General features: G+C 35.0%; 1 protein-coding gene across 3 annotated transcripts; it reads left to right on the top strand.

Moving 5' to 3' along the window:
• The first annotated feature begins 99 nt into the window (after positions 1 to 99).
• LOC149651851 (uncharacterized) lies at positions 100 to 9,403 on the top strand. 3 transcript variants are annotated; one of them, XM_089848951.1, is made up of 8 exons: positions 100 to 274; positions 2,793 to 5,644; positions 5,717 to 5,822; positions 6,092 to 6,401; positions 6,931 to 7,145; positions 7,736 to 8,022; positions 8,591 to 8,825; positions 8,897 to 9,403. In XM_089848951.1, exons 2-7 carry the CDS (start codon positions 5,595 to 5,597, stop codon positions 8,823 to 8,825), a joined length of 1,203 nt encoding a protein of 400 aa, XP_089705077.1. In that variant the 5' UTR covers positions 100 to 274; positions 2,793 to 5,594; the 3' UTR covers positions 8,897 to 9,403. The 3 variants fall into 3 exon arrangements, with proteins under 3 accessions (XP_089705077.1, XP_089705076.1, XP_089705078.1); XM_089848950.1 differs by having other exon boundaries at positions 192 to 274; positions 339 to 5,644; XM_089848952.1 differs by lacking the exons at positions 100 to 274; positions 2,793 to 5,644; positions 5,717 to 5,822 and adding an exon at positions 5,830 to 6,020.
• The last annotated feature ends 5,066 nt before the right edge of the window (positions 9,404 to 14,469 follow it).

A 14,469-nucleotide genomic window follows, 5' to 3' on the forward strand; every position in this document is an offset into this window, starting at 1 on the left:
GATTTTTTTTGTCATTATCAAAGGGAGATTGGGACGCCAAAAAGTATATAGTAAAGGAGATGAAACTAAATACATGTGAGTCGAAGAAGAACTGATAAAAAAATTCCAATGTACAATATTGATGAGAGAAAAGGACGCATGATTAAAGACATCACCCCGAGTACACCTGCTTTTTGCGTATGTTTACGTGATATCCATTTTTTTTCAAAGAAAAAAGGTTTAAACTAATAGCATAACATAGTAATGCAACTCCAAGTGACCTACTTCTTCGGCTGTGAGTATTGAGTGTCAGATTCTCTCAGTCGATAAAAATAATTTATGAAACTTGAACTTCATAGGCGCCAATTAGCCTGTGCAGATCGTGGGGCCTTTTTTGTGTAATTTCACACCCCCCTCCTTAGCGTTGGTTTTAAGCTACGTGTGTTTGTGTTTTAATTTACATGTTTAAACCAATACTTTATATAATGGACCATTCCATAAAATTCCTGCAGACAAACAACCACACAGGAGTGGAGGTCGCCATTTTAGGTTATTTCCCTCGCGCCAAGAAGCACCGCCAGAGGCAGTGTGAGTTAGCTAGCCTAGTCTTGGTTTCTGAACACGTTATTTATCGAATTATCTATACTGAAGATTGGACGCGAAGCAGTATGTCAAGGTCCTCCTCCGTAATATTTTTAATTGCTTTCCCCCACCCCCCGATTTTGTAAGGTGTATACTATATCAAAAACAGATTAACGTCGGATCATAGCTTCGGCCTCTGGTACCATCCTCGTATACTTCATTAAGAAACTTCGTCTGCTTATATTTTGACCCCACTCACCAACTTTGTATATAGCGACTTCTAGTGGTCAAAAATATCAATATTATGTATATTTTCCTGGTTAAATAATTCGTTCAGAAATTGCGCCAGTTGTAAAAAATCCAAGCGGGAAATAATGCAATGTAACTTACGATTTAGTAGAATTAAGTTTTAAGTTAAGAATATATTTAATTCATGTTTCTTAAAGTATTTGATTATATTTTTATTTTAGTACAATTACAACTTATTATTATGATTATTTGCCTTATACAGTATCCATATTTAAAGCGAAAAATATAAGAGAATAAGGCCGATAGATGGCAAGTATGAGTTTTGAAATTATAAGCCACTCCCATAAAAACAATCCATGTAGTAGGGAATTTCCTTTGTTCAACGTTCTTCTTACATTAATCAGTTTTTTACTATATCTATGCACATAAAAATTGAAGTACGCAATTTGTTCAATACAATTACGAACATTGCGTCGAAAAGCGAATATTCAGTATTCAGCAAGTAACAAGTGAGCACCACGTGAATGTTGTGGCGCTTTTCTGAAAGAATTAATTCTAACATTTTTTTTCCTCTCCGGGTTATAAATTCTCTATTTCGTAAAAAAGTACAGACGTATATGCGAAAGAGCCACAATTTCAAGGCCAAATTAAATCTATGTTAGTCGTGGAACCGGTTTAAGGGGGATTGTCACAAATTACTTTATTTTACCATAACGTTCCCAAGGTGATAAAGTTTTTCTATTGTAAATACAGGTTATGTGTAAGTTTCAATAAGAAGAAAATGCAATTAAATGATATGACGAGTGTTAACGTACAATACCTTCCAAAGATGTTAATGAAATTTCAGATTAAATATAAATTGAAACAATAGCTTTGGGCGTCGTCAAGAAGTTGTCAAAAACATCTTGTCGAACAGTGTACGTGTGACTGTCTTTTTCTAATAAAACTAACAAGTTGGGAAACCAAAATAAATAAACCTCTCCGAGTAGAAACGAGGGCTATCTACAAACTTAAATACCTAAATATGCTTCTGTCGCTATTTATTGATAAGCAACTAAAGGCGTTGAAAATTTAAATAATGAATTATTCAACGTTATGAAGAGTTCCTTGAAAACTCGATTGGTCTGTAAACACTAGAGTCTCGTTACACGTCAACAATATTCAGCATGATCGTTAACGTTTCTTCATACTGACAGAGAGAATTTATAATAGGGAGTGAAACTGAGGAATATTTTGTAGCTCAAAAATCACGTGATCAACACAACTGGCCAGGTCTATTTCCGGTATAATGTTTTGTGGCCCATTCCTCTAGGGTGGTTCTAGAATGTTGCGAGAGGGTCTCTAGAGGAGATGGACACTACCTTTTTAGGAAAAGGGAAACGTCTGACTTAAAATAACTCCAAATGGCGCTAGTCGCACTCGAAATCGCGAACCCTTATTGGGTAATTGTTCAAACAATTGTGATTGAGGGCAGTCTTTAAAATTAAAGGAGTTTCATATGACCGGAAATTTATCTGGCCAGTTTTAGCGTCGCAGCCTACTTGTTTGAGCTACATTGTATTTAGCACTGTCAAGGGCAAGAGCTTCTACTCCCTATTATAAATTATCTCTGATACTGATGATCAATTATCTCTAGCTGCTCAAAAAGAGAACATGCAACAAAGAATGGAAGTTTGACCGATCATACCAACAACCGTGGCATGACTCTTTGTTCTATCATAGAAGACATAAATAGAGGATTAGAGTACAGTTGTTGAATTCAGTTCTCTTTAAACTTCCTGGCGCTATGTTTCTTGGTTGCCACGTGGTTAAAAATATCACTCCCCTCCTACATAAAGCAAATAACCTAACCTGATTTTTGTGAGGGGCTAGTCATCCGCCAAAATTCTGTACACCTGATTACTGATTTCTGAATTTTTTTATGTGAATTGCGATGATTTCTGAACTAATTCCTTGATTTCCGTGATTACGATTATTTTCAGTGATTTCGATAATCATTACAATGATTTTCCGTTATTGAAGCAGATTACTTGTGATTTCAGTTTGAATTCCAATGAATTCCGGTGATTTTTTGGTGAATGCCGTGATAACCACTGGATTTTTCGTGGACGTCGATGAATGCAGTGGGGTGGCGTAGCAGTTAGCGCTCTCGCCTCACAGCAAGAGGATCCCGGGTTCGATCCCGGACTGTGGCACCGGGTGAAAATCTGGGAACAAATCCTTCTGCAGATTCTCTCCCCGCTTGGTAAAAGGAGTTTTCCTCCGCGGTCTAACCCGGTTTCACCTTTCCATTAAAACTTGCAGAGGTTAACGGTAATAGTTAGTATAGGGCGCTGTAGGTTAGCTGTGGCACCCCTCTATGCATTGTAAAGGGACCCACCTGTAATTAAGCCACAGGCTTAGTGTGGAAATCCCTTCATAGACAAAAAGCTTAGATTATTATTATTATTTCTATTTCAACAGATTATGATTTTTATTTTGGATTTTCGAATTCTTCGATTGATTATGCGTGATTAATTCACGAAAGGTGTGATAACCGAGGTGATTTTGGTCGATATCATATTAAAACCGACTGAACGAAAAAAAATCACAAGATCTTAAATATTTTAAAGACGACATTTATGGTTTTGTATTGCAACTTGTATTGTAATCAAAGTCAGTACTGTGGCACAACTACTATGACGAATGTCAGTTAAAAACTCGTCGTAGCAGTTGCATGATGTGATGTGGCTAAGAACTGTTCTGATCGCCTATGTGTACTTATACCAAACAGTGTTGGTAAACTTATGATTAAAAGTATTTAACAGTTTGAAAAATATTTATACAGCTTGTACGACTTGAAATTGTTTTTCATAATGATACGAATAAATATTGAAGATACTCATTTAAAATATGAAAATACAAGTAGGATATCAAAACAAAACAAACCAAGTAATGAAGCTTGGCAATAGTTTCAAAAAGTCCATTTTCTTTTGTTTGATGTTTTTGTTTTAATATTTTCTTCTGCTAAGCTAAGCTACATTTGTTTCGAAATATATTTTAGGATTGGATAAAGTGATAGCGACCAGCATGAATATGTTTAAACATGCCTGACTGTGATAACCTTAACATGGATATAATCCCTCTCGCTTCAGTTAAGAAAAATAATTATAATGAGTTTTTCAATTTGATAATTAAGATGCAATTAACGACAAACGTTCTCGTAGCCCAATTATTTATTTGTAGCAGTTCTTAACGGCTAAAAAGAACTTGCTAAATTAGTTTGTCTTTACCGAAGAAAACGATTGTGAATTCTGCTTACTTGCAGTAAGCGGTTATTTGCATCTTGCGACATGTATACCATGTCAACCTGCCTTGAATGCACCCTCCAGATAGTTTACTACCCCGTTTCTTTCTGTAGTAATGGTCACGAAAGGACAGATATAACAATATTTAAAGGCAATGCGAAACTAGTGGCGTCCCTTGATGATTGCTTTTCTTCTGCCTATCTCTGTAAGGCATCCGTTTTAGCCCCACCCTCCTCGTACAATTTAATTGGTTCCTGCTGTTGGAAGGGTCAAATTTGTGGTGAGAGATTGGCTGAAATACTGAGGACTCCAATCAGCCGCCTCTTGTTTTAAAAACTGCTTTTGATATATTGGAGTTTAATATATCATCTTCTTTCGTTTTTCGTTTTCGTTGCATCAAATATGAACAACGAAATGACTTTCTACATTTAAAATAGAAATGTTCTGCCTTGTATTAATAATAGTTGCGAAGAGTAGTGTGATTAGAAGCTACGAGTCGATTTAGTGAAGGAATGCTTCAAACGCCATTCGAGTTTATCCCATAGGAGAGGACGCTAAAAAATTCAAATTTTCCGATTTTCGTGGCTTTTGATCATACCCGGAAAAAACTCTTGAGCCAAAAATTAAATTTTAACTAAAAAAAACCAAATGGAAGAACTATTTAACTCGAGCAATCGCTACAACTTGACTTTTGCATTTGCAGATGAGGCAAAAATTAAGCACTTTCCTAAGAATTAAGTGTAGCATTTATTTCGAAATTACACATTTATATTTTTTTATTACCTTCATTTTACCCAGAATATTATCACCACTAAGTTTTAGATTTTTTGTTTTGTAACTTTACCAATTTATTTCATATCACTACTACTATTTAAGTTATAAAGATTAAATTTTAATTCATCTCACTACTCTACTACGTCGTTTGCAGAATTTTGAGTCGGCAAATAAAATTCACAAGTGTTTCAGTTTAAAGATCACTCAATTTAAAGAGCATATTCAGCAACCCTTCCATGTCGAAAGACACTTGTTGGAAAACAGTAAACTAAATCTCCTTTATAATAAGACTACTAACATCAATTTGAAAAATAATTCATATCAGAATTAATAAATAGAGAGCAAATAGGAAGATAGTTTTTACATATCGATCAATTTTTTTATAAAAGCTACGTGTCAGGAAAAATTTCAAAGCTATAAAAATATACTTACAATAGCCACAGATAATAGTGTAGATTTTTTAAAAGTTTTTAAAGCCAATTATATACAATTTTAACCAATTTAAGAATATTCACGCGCAAAGATATGTTTACAACAATGATAAAATATTACGCGTGAACGTTGACTCCGACCAAAATATGACGCTGCACTTAACTATTTATTTTTTTGAGTCATCGGAAAACATATCAGGGCCGATAATTTAAAGTGAATAAATACATTAAATAGTGGCTGGAGAAATGGGAGAAGGACTTTTTGACGGCGCCTTATTCTCCGTACTACAATATGGCATATGCAATAGGTCGTTACGTGCTTTTGAGCCTCAAAAATGTGAAGTATGCCAGCATTTATGATATTTTGGCTAAACAAAAAACATCATATGACAAAATTTGGAAATAATATTTCAGACTTATATTTGTGAGTAATAAATGGGTCGAAGGACGCTTGAAGGAGATCAGTGTTACTAATTGGATATCAAATTCTGTGAAACATAGTTTAGCTATTGAGAAGGGTGTAAGTACACGAATGGATCGGGTTTTAAAAGAAAAAGCGTCTTACTACAAATGTGGGAATTTAATGTTAATAGTCCTAAAACGTTTATTCTTTTTTAAATATACTTTAAAAGTAAGCACTAAATATCAGGAACATGAGAGAAGTAGTAGCTGATACAAAACATCGTCTTTTATGTTTTTACGAAAAAATCACTTGTTTGTAATAGTCGCTTTGAAACACTGATGGCCGTATCTATTCTCTGAATCAAAAGTAATTAAATTTTCCTTAAGATTCTAGACACCGTTGTACTCCAATTTTGCCCATTTGAGAGGGATGCGTTGGCAGTTCATGTAGCTCCAATTAGTTACTTCGATTCCAACTCAATATTTTCTAGCGAGCCCATTAGAAACGGGCGTTCACAAAAGATGCTCTACATCAAGGGACTCGAGAACACAGTATGGATCTGCAACCTTTTGTCACTGATATTAGTTTCGTTAGTATCTCTTGTAGCTGCCAGAAAAAGAATGAGATTCAGGGAGTCCAATTCGGGAATCTTCACGAAATACATTTGGATTTACTTTTCGGATTTTCTGCGGAATCGTACGTATCAAATATATAATTAGCTAAAGCACGAGTCCAATTTAAAAGGGAAGTAAAAAGTTTGATGATAAAATCATTTCGATGCTTCAACGAAAGCGTGGTCTAAATAGCTAATATTTTAGACATGTCACTTAAAATATGCTTTTAAGAGAAGTGGGAAGAGGCAAATGCTAACTTCCTCATCGTAAAAAAACACTAACTAGAAAACCTGCTAAATGTATTGACTAATCGAGTAAAGTCGAAGTAAATTTAATTTCAATCAAGGTATCGATTTATTTTTGGTAATTCACGGATATTGGAGCAAAACCGCCCTATAATGGGACAATATTGCCACGATGGTGGGCCAAATCAATTTAGCGAAACAAAAATCTGCAGAACCAAATGATTAAACAAGTCCAAGTTATCAAGGTTTTGTATAGGGGTCGCAATTTCTTTCGATACATTTGGCCTACCCATTTTGTTCGAGATATCATTTCATTATTTTGTCGGAAACCCCCCCCCCCCATGATGTGTATTCAATGCAATTTAGCTGTAACATCTTTGGAAAAACGTGGAGTGAAGAGATTTTTGCGTTCAGTTTGGATTTTTGGGACGTTGGTACTGACTTGGGCGTGGTCGGGCAATTTGACTGGCACACTTTTGACTGGTCATTCATCAAAAATTGATACCATTGAAGATTTAATTTCAACGTCTAACGTTCTCGCTATGATGAAATCGGGAAGCAAAATTTTCCAGTTAATGAGCGTAAGTCTATTGGTTGAATAGCTTTGTCTTTCATAAAACAAAGACATGACCCAGGCACGAAGCTGATAATTTTTTAATTTTTAGTCTCTAATCTACATTAGAGTTTAAATAAGTTTCAAATCCGTTTGAAAGTTAGAGTAATAGTCTGATCTCAATCAAACACTTAACAATAAGAAAAGATTTGACCAAGGCTAATAATTTTTCTAATGCGAGAGATTATGAAATGTTTATTTGATGCGAGGCGGGGCAGTTCAAAATAGTTCAACTGAAAATGTGTGCGGCGGTGGGTAACGACTAACGAGGTTCTAAAGAAACCAGAATCCCAAGATACTTTAAAAATATTGAAATTGAAAACCTTCATTATACTTAATCTGGTATAATCCAAAGGCTCTTCGTTAAGCCTTGGTTCTTTCAAAGCATGCCCATTTTAAGAATTCTTAAAAAAGGAAAATGCTCCAAGTCGCGCTTTATTTTTATCAAGTAAAGTGATTGACTCTGATATAACTAGAAATCGATGGCATAAAATGAAATCGATTACAGACATCATTATCTCTGCAGAAGTAATTAATGGTCGGCATTTTAAATTATAGAGAAACGATTCTGCGTATTCAGCTTTATGGAAAAAAGGAGGGGAATCATTTAAATTCCTTATTGATCCGAATGTTATGAAACGATTGGCGTATGGCAGAGCTGCTATTATTGAACAAACGCAAATGTTTTGGGACTCAGGTCAAGGACATTTGATTCAACTAAAAAAACAACTGGATGATCAACAAAGACGGATTTATGTGGGAAAGAAAACCTACGAGCCTGCATTCGCCCACATGTTTTTCAACCAAAATATTCCTCGAAAAATCTTGGAAAATATCGACTACACGTAAGTATATCTCTATACTTAAAGAAATAATGAGATTTCGATGAGATTTTACTTCATAGTCGTTCATTTAAGTTCATAGTTATTTAACATGAATAAACGCCTTGTTCCGAAAATTCCTTAACTCCCATCATTTATTAATGAACGTCTCAATGTTTTAACTTACTGAGGCTCAGTATTTAATTTAGCCGCAACAGTAATATCATCGCGATAGAAAACAAACGGATATCAGCTGAGGTTAAAATGGTTCCAATTCACCGTGTATTTTCCCCTTATTGGCTTGCTCATTCCATTCAAGAGTTACTTAATCATGGATCTCCATGATGTTACTTTTACGACGCAATAGTGAGCCTAAGTAGCACAGAACTATAATGCAATGAGAATTTTAGATTTTAAGTTTTTAATTTGAGGTAAATACTTTTAAATTTTGGAGTATTCTATATACTATTACACGTGCATTAAAGCAATGACGGTTAGCTTAGCTAGTATTCCTCGTATAGTAATTTGGCGTATCCCATTCCCTTAATCAAGCGTCGATATTTTCATTATATTATATTTGTTTTGCCCACAGTGTCGAAAGAATCTTTGAAACTAGTCTACTTTCCACACATTTCTTTAATGAAAAATTTAAAGCTCAGAATTACCTGCACGAGTCTGACAGTTTGATATTGGACGAACCCATGGACTTGATCTTTCTCTGTTCCGTGTTTCGAGTCTTTGTTGTTGGAAACACTTTGGCTGCGTTGGTGTTCATCTTTGAAGTGGTACTGTATGTAGTGAAATTTTGCACGACCGTTCTAAAATAGGTACATAGCTATATAAGTCTTATTTAAATTTATAATGGGAATAAATACAGCAATTTCTTTTTCTACTACAGGCTCATAAATTGCAGAAGAAATTTTACGTAAAATCGTTCTTATCAATCTTTGAAAGATTTTTATGATCTTCAAGATCGACTCACATTTATTTAAATGATATTCAGCTTTGATAGAATTAAAGAAATTGCGTTCAACTATTGAAAATTATGCTCTTGTATTAATGGTAACCAAAGCCCATTAGTTTTCGACAACATAATGCCGCTCCTAAATTTCGGGCTGCAACTAGTGCAACCAAGGATTCTTTTCAAATTAAATAAACCATAAAATGTTAATTTACTTATTCATTCATTTTAAACCACTATAGATATAATGGGCCCATTACGTAATATTGTATAACTGCGTGACCACTTTTTTACTGCCACCGCGAAAGGAGTTTTATACTAGTTAATGACAAACGAATATGTGAGCCTGATTTACTGTTTTTTTAAATTCCCGTGAATAACACACGAAGTCGTTTCCAATAAGAATGTAAATTTTCTATTGAGTAAAACCAAATTACAATGTCTTTTCAGAAATGTCTTTTCTATTAACGATTGAAAAATTGTCTTACCTAAATTAGCGTATGAAGATACTAAGTTTTCGGCCATCACGCTTACTACACACTCTAGTTTCTAAATTTTGTGATGTATTTGTAATAGATGAATGTAAGATATTTTTCGAAAAAATTTTTAAACATTTCTACTAGTAAAATTTTAACATTAAAATGTCACGTTAGAATAAATTTTGCAACGGAATTTTCCTTACAAAGTATGAAATAGGTCATAATGACGGTCTAAATCCAAATTCCTATACTCTTACAGTAACGTGAATGAATTTATGATAAATATAGAAAAGGTACCATTAATTATTATTGCATATCTAGATATGTTCACCTACATTGGCATAATGCTCACTCATTTTCACGAATTTTAATTCAATTTTCTTCATCAGTTAAATCACATCTAAATTAGCTAAGATATTAAACCGTTGCAATTGGAATTATTTCTTATTAGTCGGTAAAGTTCAAGAATACAATACTTATTTACTATCACAAATAGACGGAATGGAAAATCGAATTTAAAATAACTTCTTCTGTGTGCATCTTTTTATATTATCTCACCTATAACTTCATTTTGCAATTTGCACCCAAGAAAACGTCCATATTTTAAAAAGAAAAGTTTTTTAAACCTAATCGAAAAGTGTCAATTCAAGATGATTTTTGGGGCAGATAGTTCTTTAATCGTAATAGTTATTTGGTTACAAGTTATGCCCATTTCTGCTTTATAATATAATAAAGAACATGTATGATGTAGCTATTTATAAAATAAATTTTAGTTTTAAAAGTGTACAAGAATATTTTTTGAACATTTTTAATTTTTTTCTCGGTCGAATTTTTCCTCTCGGAGTGACGATGACGTCAAGGAGAGGTATTACAGTAGACGTATCTGTCTGTGTGTCTGTCACTATGTTATCAATTGGCAAATCGGAGCAATTTTATTAGCAATATCCGGACCGCGTTCGCGGTTCACAGAAAGCAATATTAACTCCTCCTCATCGATCGGGTTAGGATGTACGCTGCGAGGGCATTCATGAATGGTTATCCTGACGTACGTAAGCTTGTTAAAACCTCTGATGATTACTTGCCGACTGGTTCAAAACTGGTTGATGTTGCTTTACTTGACCATTATATTTCTGCTGCCAAAACAATTAGGGATATTCTTCCATCTGACGCAAATGCTTTTGTCCTTGACAACTGAGGGGAAAACAACTGAAAAAGTTGGTGTAGATACAATTGAGTTGTTTGACATGTTGAGAAAGATGATTTTACAACTATAGCGTAGGCCCAGATAGCATTGATTACATTTAAATATTAAATTAACTGCAGCGATGAGTTTAACAGTTAAAACTTCGAGAATTAAATACCTCTAGAATATTTGTAATCCTGGGTTAGTTTAGGGTAAAGATATCCGTACTTAAGAGAAGATAATGAGCAACCCGTCCACTTCAATAGCAAGCAAAAACGTGACATCCAAAATACAATCCTTGGGGGTGCCCCTTCGTGCAAAAGTACCTCGAAGGGAAATTATAGAAAAACAGGACACCAATTCTTAGGAATTTTTCGATAGGTCCCGTGCACGTGTTTTCAGTAAGACTGGGCTTGGTGAGTGAAGGGGTTAGAAATACATGTATTTAGGAGGGAAGGATAGAGATTCATTTATCAAGATTGAAACGCCCGTTACACAACAAGGAAATCGAGTAAACGGAGGAGGACAGGCTACTCATTATGCTTCAACACGAATGATGTCTGAAGAAACTGATGAAGATCAAATGCTGGAGTATAATATCCCAAAATAGCCAAAAAGTCTGTTTTGTGCTGCAAAGTTTAATCCAAATTCAAATCAATGGTAACTTGAACCAAACTCTGTATAGCTATTACTCTCAACTGCTGATGCTGAAGAAAAACAAATGAGTAATCATTCAGGTATGTTCCCATTCTCCCCAATCCCATGATTCCCAAAAAGAATATTTCGCCCAAAACCTTTTATTCCCTTTTCGCCCTAGCCCGGGGATGTACTGGCGATGTCTATTCGGCGATTGTAAAAAAACGAGTAATAGAGGTCATGAAGGAGCGAGGAGGCCTTTGGACTCTGTTGGTAAAGTGAGCACGCAGGACATAACTAAGTTAGGTTTGGTTTGGTTGGGTAAGGTTATTTTAGCTTTGGTTGGGTTAGGTTAAAAGGTTGGTTAGGTTAGGTTGGGTTGGTTAAGGTTAGGTTTGGTAGGGTTTGGAAAGGTTAGGTTGGGTTTGGAAGTGGTAGGATCACTGATTTTCAAAAATATTTTTATTTTCTTTGAGGTTCTTGCATAATAAAAGCGGGCCTTTTTTTAAGATTCGGGAAAAATAAACGCTACATTTATTAAGGTTCTTGAACAATAAATATTTACCTGTTCCAAAATATTGATTGTATTGAGAAAGGGGAATTGGGGAAACTGTTTTGGGGAAAATGGGGGAGAATCATAATTCAATGCTGGAAAAATGTTCAACATCATTCAACGTTTGCAAATTAAGCTTGATTTGCAGTGGGAACCGATAGGCTTGCAGAGATAATGAAAGTTTAGCCCGAGAGGGAGTTACAAAATACATCAGGATAGAAGACAATTTCACTTTCGACAAGACGAAGCTCTGAACAATCACAAGCTCTTGCACCCAAACGCTTTTGAACTTTTCTCCAGAGGATTCCGAATTCTTGCATTCTGAATTTCTGATGTATAACTCTACAATGAATCAGATTATTTGAAGTACCTACTGTATGGGACAGTTTTATGCGAACATCATTGGTTGGGAATCACATAAAAGCAACATTGATGAACTCTTCTTGACCCATTTTATTTGCCTTGCTGTTCTGAGATTAAATATAAATGAAACTTATCGATTACAATGGGCATCGGACAACAAATTCGTGGCAAGGCAAAATACATATCTGTACCGATTAACAATTCCAAATGCTACAAGATTGCAAGTAAATTTTTGGCAGCACTGAAGTATATTTGCCACTCTGGATTTTAAACAGACATAGACTGCAGGATATAATTGGCTTTTTTGTCCATTTGGTTGTATCAATGTCATTTGTATATTAAAAAACCTACCATATCCTGGAGTCACATCAACAATTTCAGAAGTGGAGACAATTATGCATTCCAATTTAAGGAGGAAATTAAAAATATTGAAGGCAAAGCCTTAAGTGAAGGACGTCGTGACCCGCAAGAAGCCACCCTAAATTTTGCATGGAGGTTTTTTCATCTTAAAATGTATTGTGCCAAATGCGTTTAGGTGTAAAAATTAAAAGACTAAAGTTTCGAACCCATCCGGTGAAGATAGTTAAAAGTTATTAGCATCATCGTAGCATTTGCATGATTCGATGTGGCTAACAACTGGTCACATTGTCTATGTGTCTCACTTATACCAAACAGTATTGGTAAACTTATGGTTAAAAGTGTTTAACAGTATCTGTAAATATTTATACAGCTTGTACGAATTGAAATTGTTTCTCATAATGATACGAATAAATAATGAAAATACTCATTTAAAATATGAAAATACAAGTGGGATGTCAAAACAAAAGAAACCAAGTAATGAAGCTTGGTAATAGTTTCTAAAAGTTCATTATCTCTTCCTTGATGGTTGTTATTTTTAATATTTCCTTCTGCTTAGGATTGGATAAAGTGATATCTACACGCATGAATTTGGTTAAACATGCTTGAATCTGATATCCATGTTCACCAAAACATGGACATAATCCATCTCGCTACATAACTATTGTGAATTTTTCAATTTGATTATTCAGAAGGAATAAAGGACAAACGTTCTCATAGCCTAATTATTTAATTCTAGCCGTTCTTAACGACTAAAAGGAATTTGTTAAACTAGATTGTCTTTAAAAGATTGTCTTTTAAAGCGTTTGTGAATTCTGCCTACTTCCAGTATGCGAGATGTATATCATGTCGACCTGCCTTGAATGAAATGCACCCTACAGAGAGTAATAAAATTCTATATTAGAAGAGGCACTGTTAATTATTATTGAAAATCTAGATGTTTTCACCAACGATGGCATAGCACTCATTTTCCCGAATTTTACATTAAATTTTTTTATCCGTTAGGATAGCTTCACAATAAGCAATTTATGGAAATAAAAAGCCCTTGAATGCTTTGTTCAAATAATCTATATCTATATCAGAAGTAAGATAAAGGACTACAAGTATCTAGCTAACCAAATTCTTCACTTGGCGAAAGTGAAAATTCTTGATAACAAAACACACCAACGGTTTGCCCTTCGGTAGCGGTTTCTGAATTCTCCCTCCAAAACGTGAGACGCTCGCGGCGGTAGACGGTCGCACTAGATTCAAGCACCCGCGTTCTTGTTCCACGGCTTTAGGTTGAGGGTAAGGGGGTAGAAAATGTTTTTGGAACTCGACCAACTGTTTTCTCTCTAGTGTAGGCGCGATGGAAGCCAAGATCTATTACCAATGCTAGAGCTCTTTACTTCTAGTCCCTTATTTTACTTCTGTCTATATAAATTTAAGTCCTGACTGAGTGACTGACTGACAGGATGACTGATAATCAACGCCCAGCCCAAACCACTTGCCCTACAAGGCTGAAAATTTGCAAGAATGTTACTCATAAGTATAGTAGGCGGGTACTAAGAAAGATTTGTCCAATACTCCGCCATCTTAAAAAATGGCGCTCAGAAATGAAAAAGATCTTCTCTATGCAACAAAGTTCGCGCGTTTCAACCGATTTCACAAATGTTTAGTACACTGGTTTCCTTTAACCTATAGACGGGCTGAATGGTCTTTCGGGTTAAATTGCTTGCCATCTTGCGGCCAGAAATTTAAAAACCCTTCTTTGTGTAATAATGTCCGCATGAAAAGTAATAAAATCATGTCGCGACGGGCTGACGGGCAACGCCGAGTGCCTTCGCTCCTAGGGTGCTACAAAAATATTAGTCATCAGTAAAATCTATTCATTGTTTGTATCATTTTGATGGAAGTTCTTATTACACGCGAACGACGCCGCGGGTAGCAGCTAGTGTTA

This window comes from Phalangium opilio, unplaced genomic scaffold (assembly GCF_054372755.1).
Source record: "Phalangium opilio isolate 3A_F unplaced genomic scaffold, DU_Popi_V2 ptg000082l_1, whole genome shotgun sequence".
NCBI classification, from domain to species: Eukaryota; Metazoa; Arthropoda; class Arachnida; order Opiliones; family Phalangiidae; genus Phalangium; species Phalangium opilio.

What these genes read in the sequence shown, in the direction of transcription:
- LOC149651851 (XM_089848951.1), top strand. Translation starts at nt 5,595, where the DNA reads ATGGCATATGCAATAGGTCGTTACGTGCTTTTGAGCCTCAAAAATGTG. An exon ending in TTGAGCCTCAAAAATGTGAA is followed by an intron (nt 5,645 to 5,716) that starts GTATGCCAGCAT and finishes ATAATATTTCAG; the next exon opens with ACTTATATTTGTGAGTAATA. An exon ending in TTCGGATTTTCTGCGGAATC is followed by an intron (nt 6,402 to 6,930) that starts GTACGTATCAAA and finishes AATGCAATTTAG; the next exon opens with CTGTAACATCTTTGGAAAAA.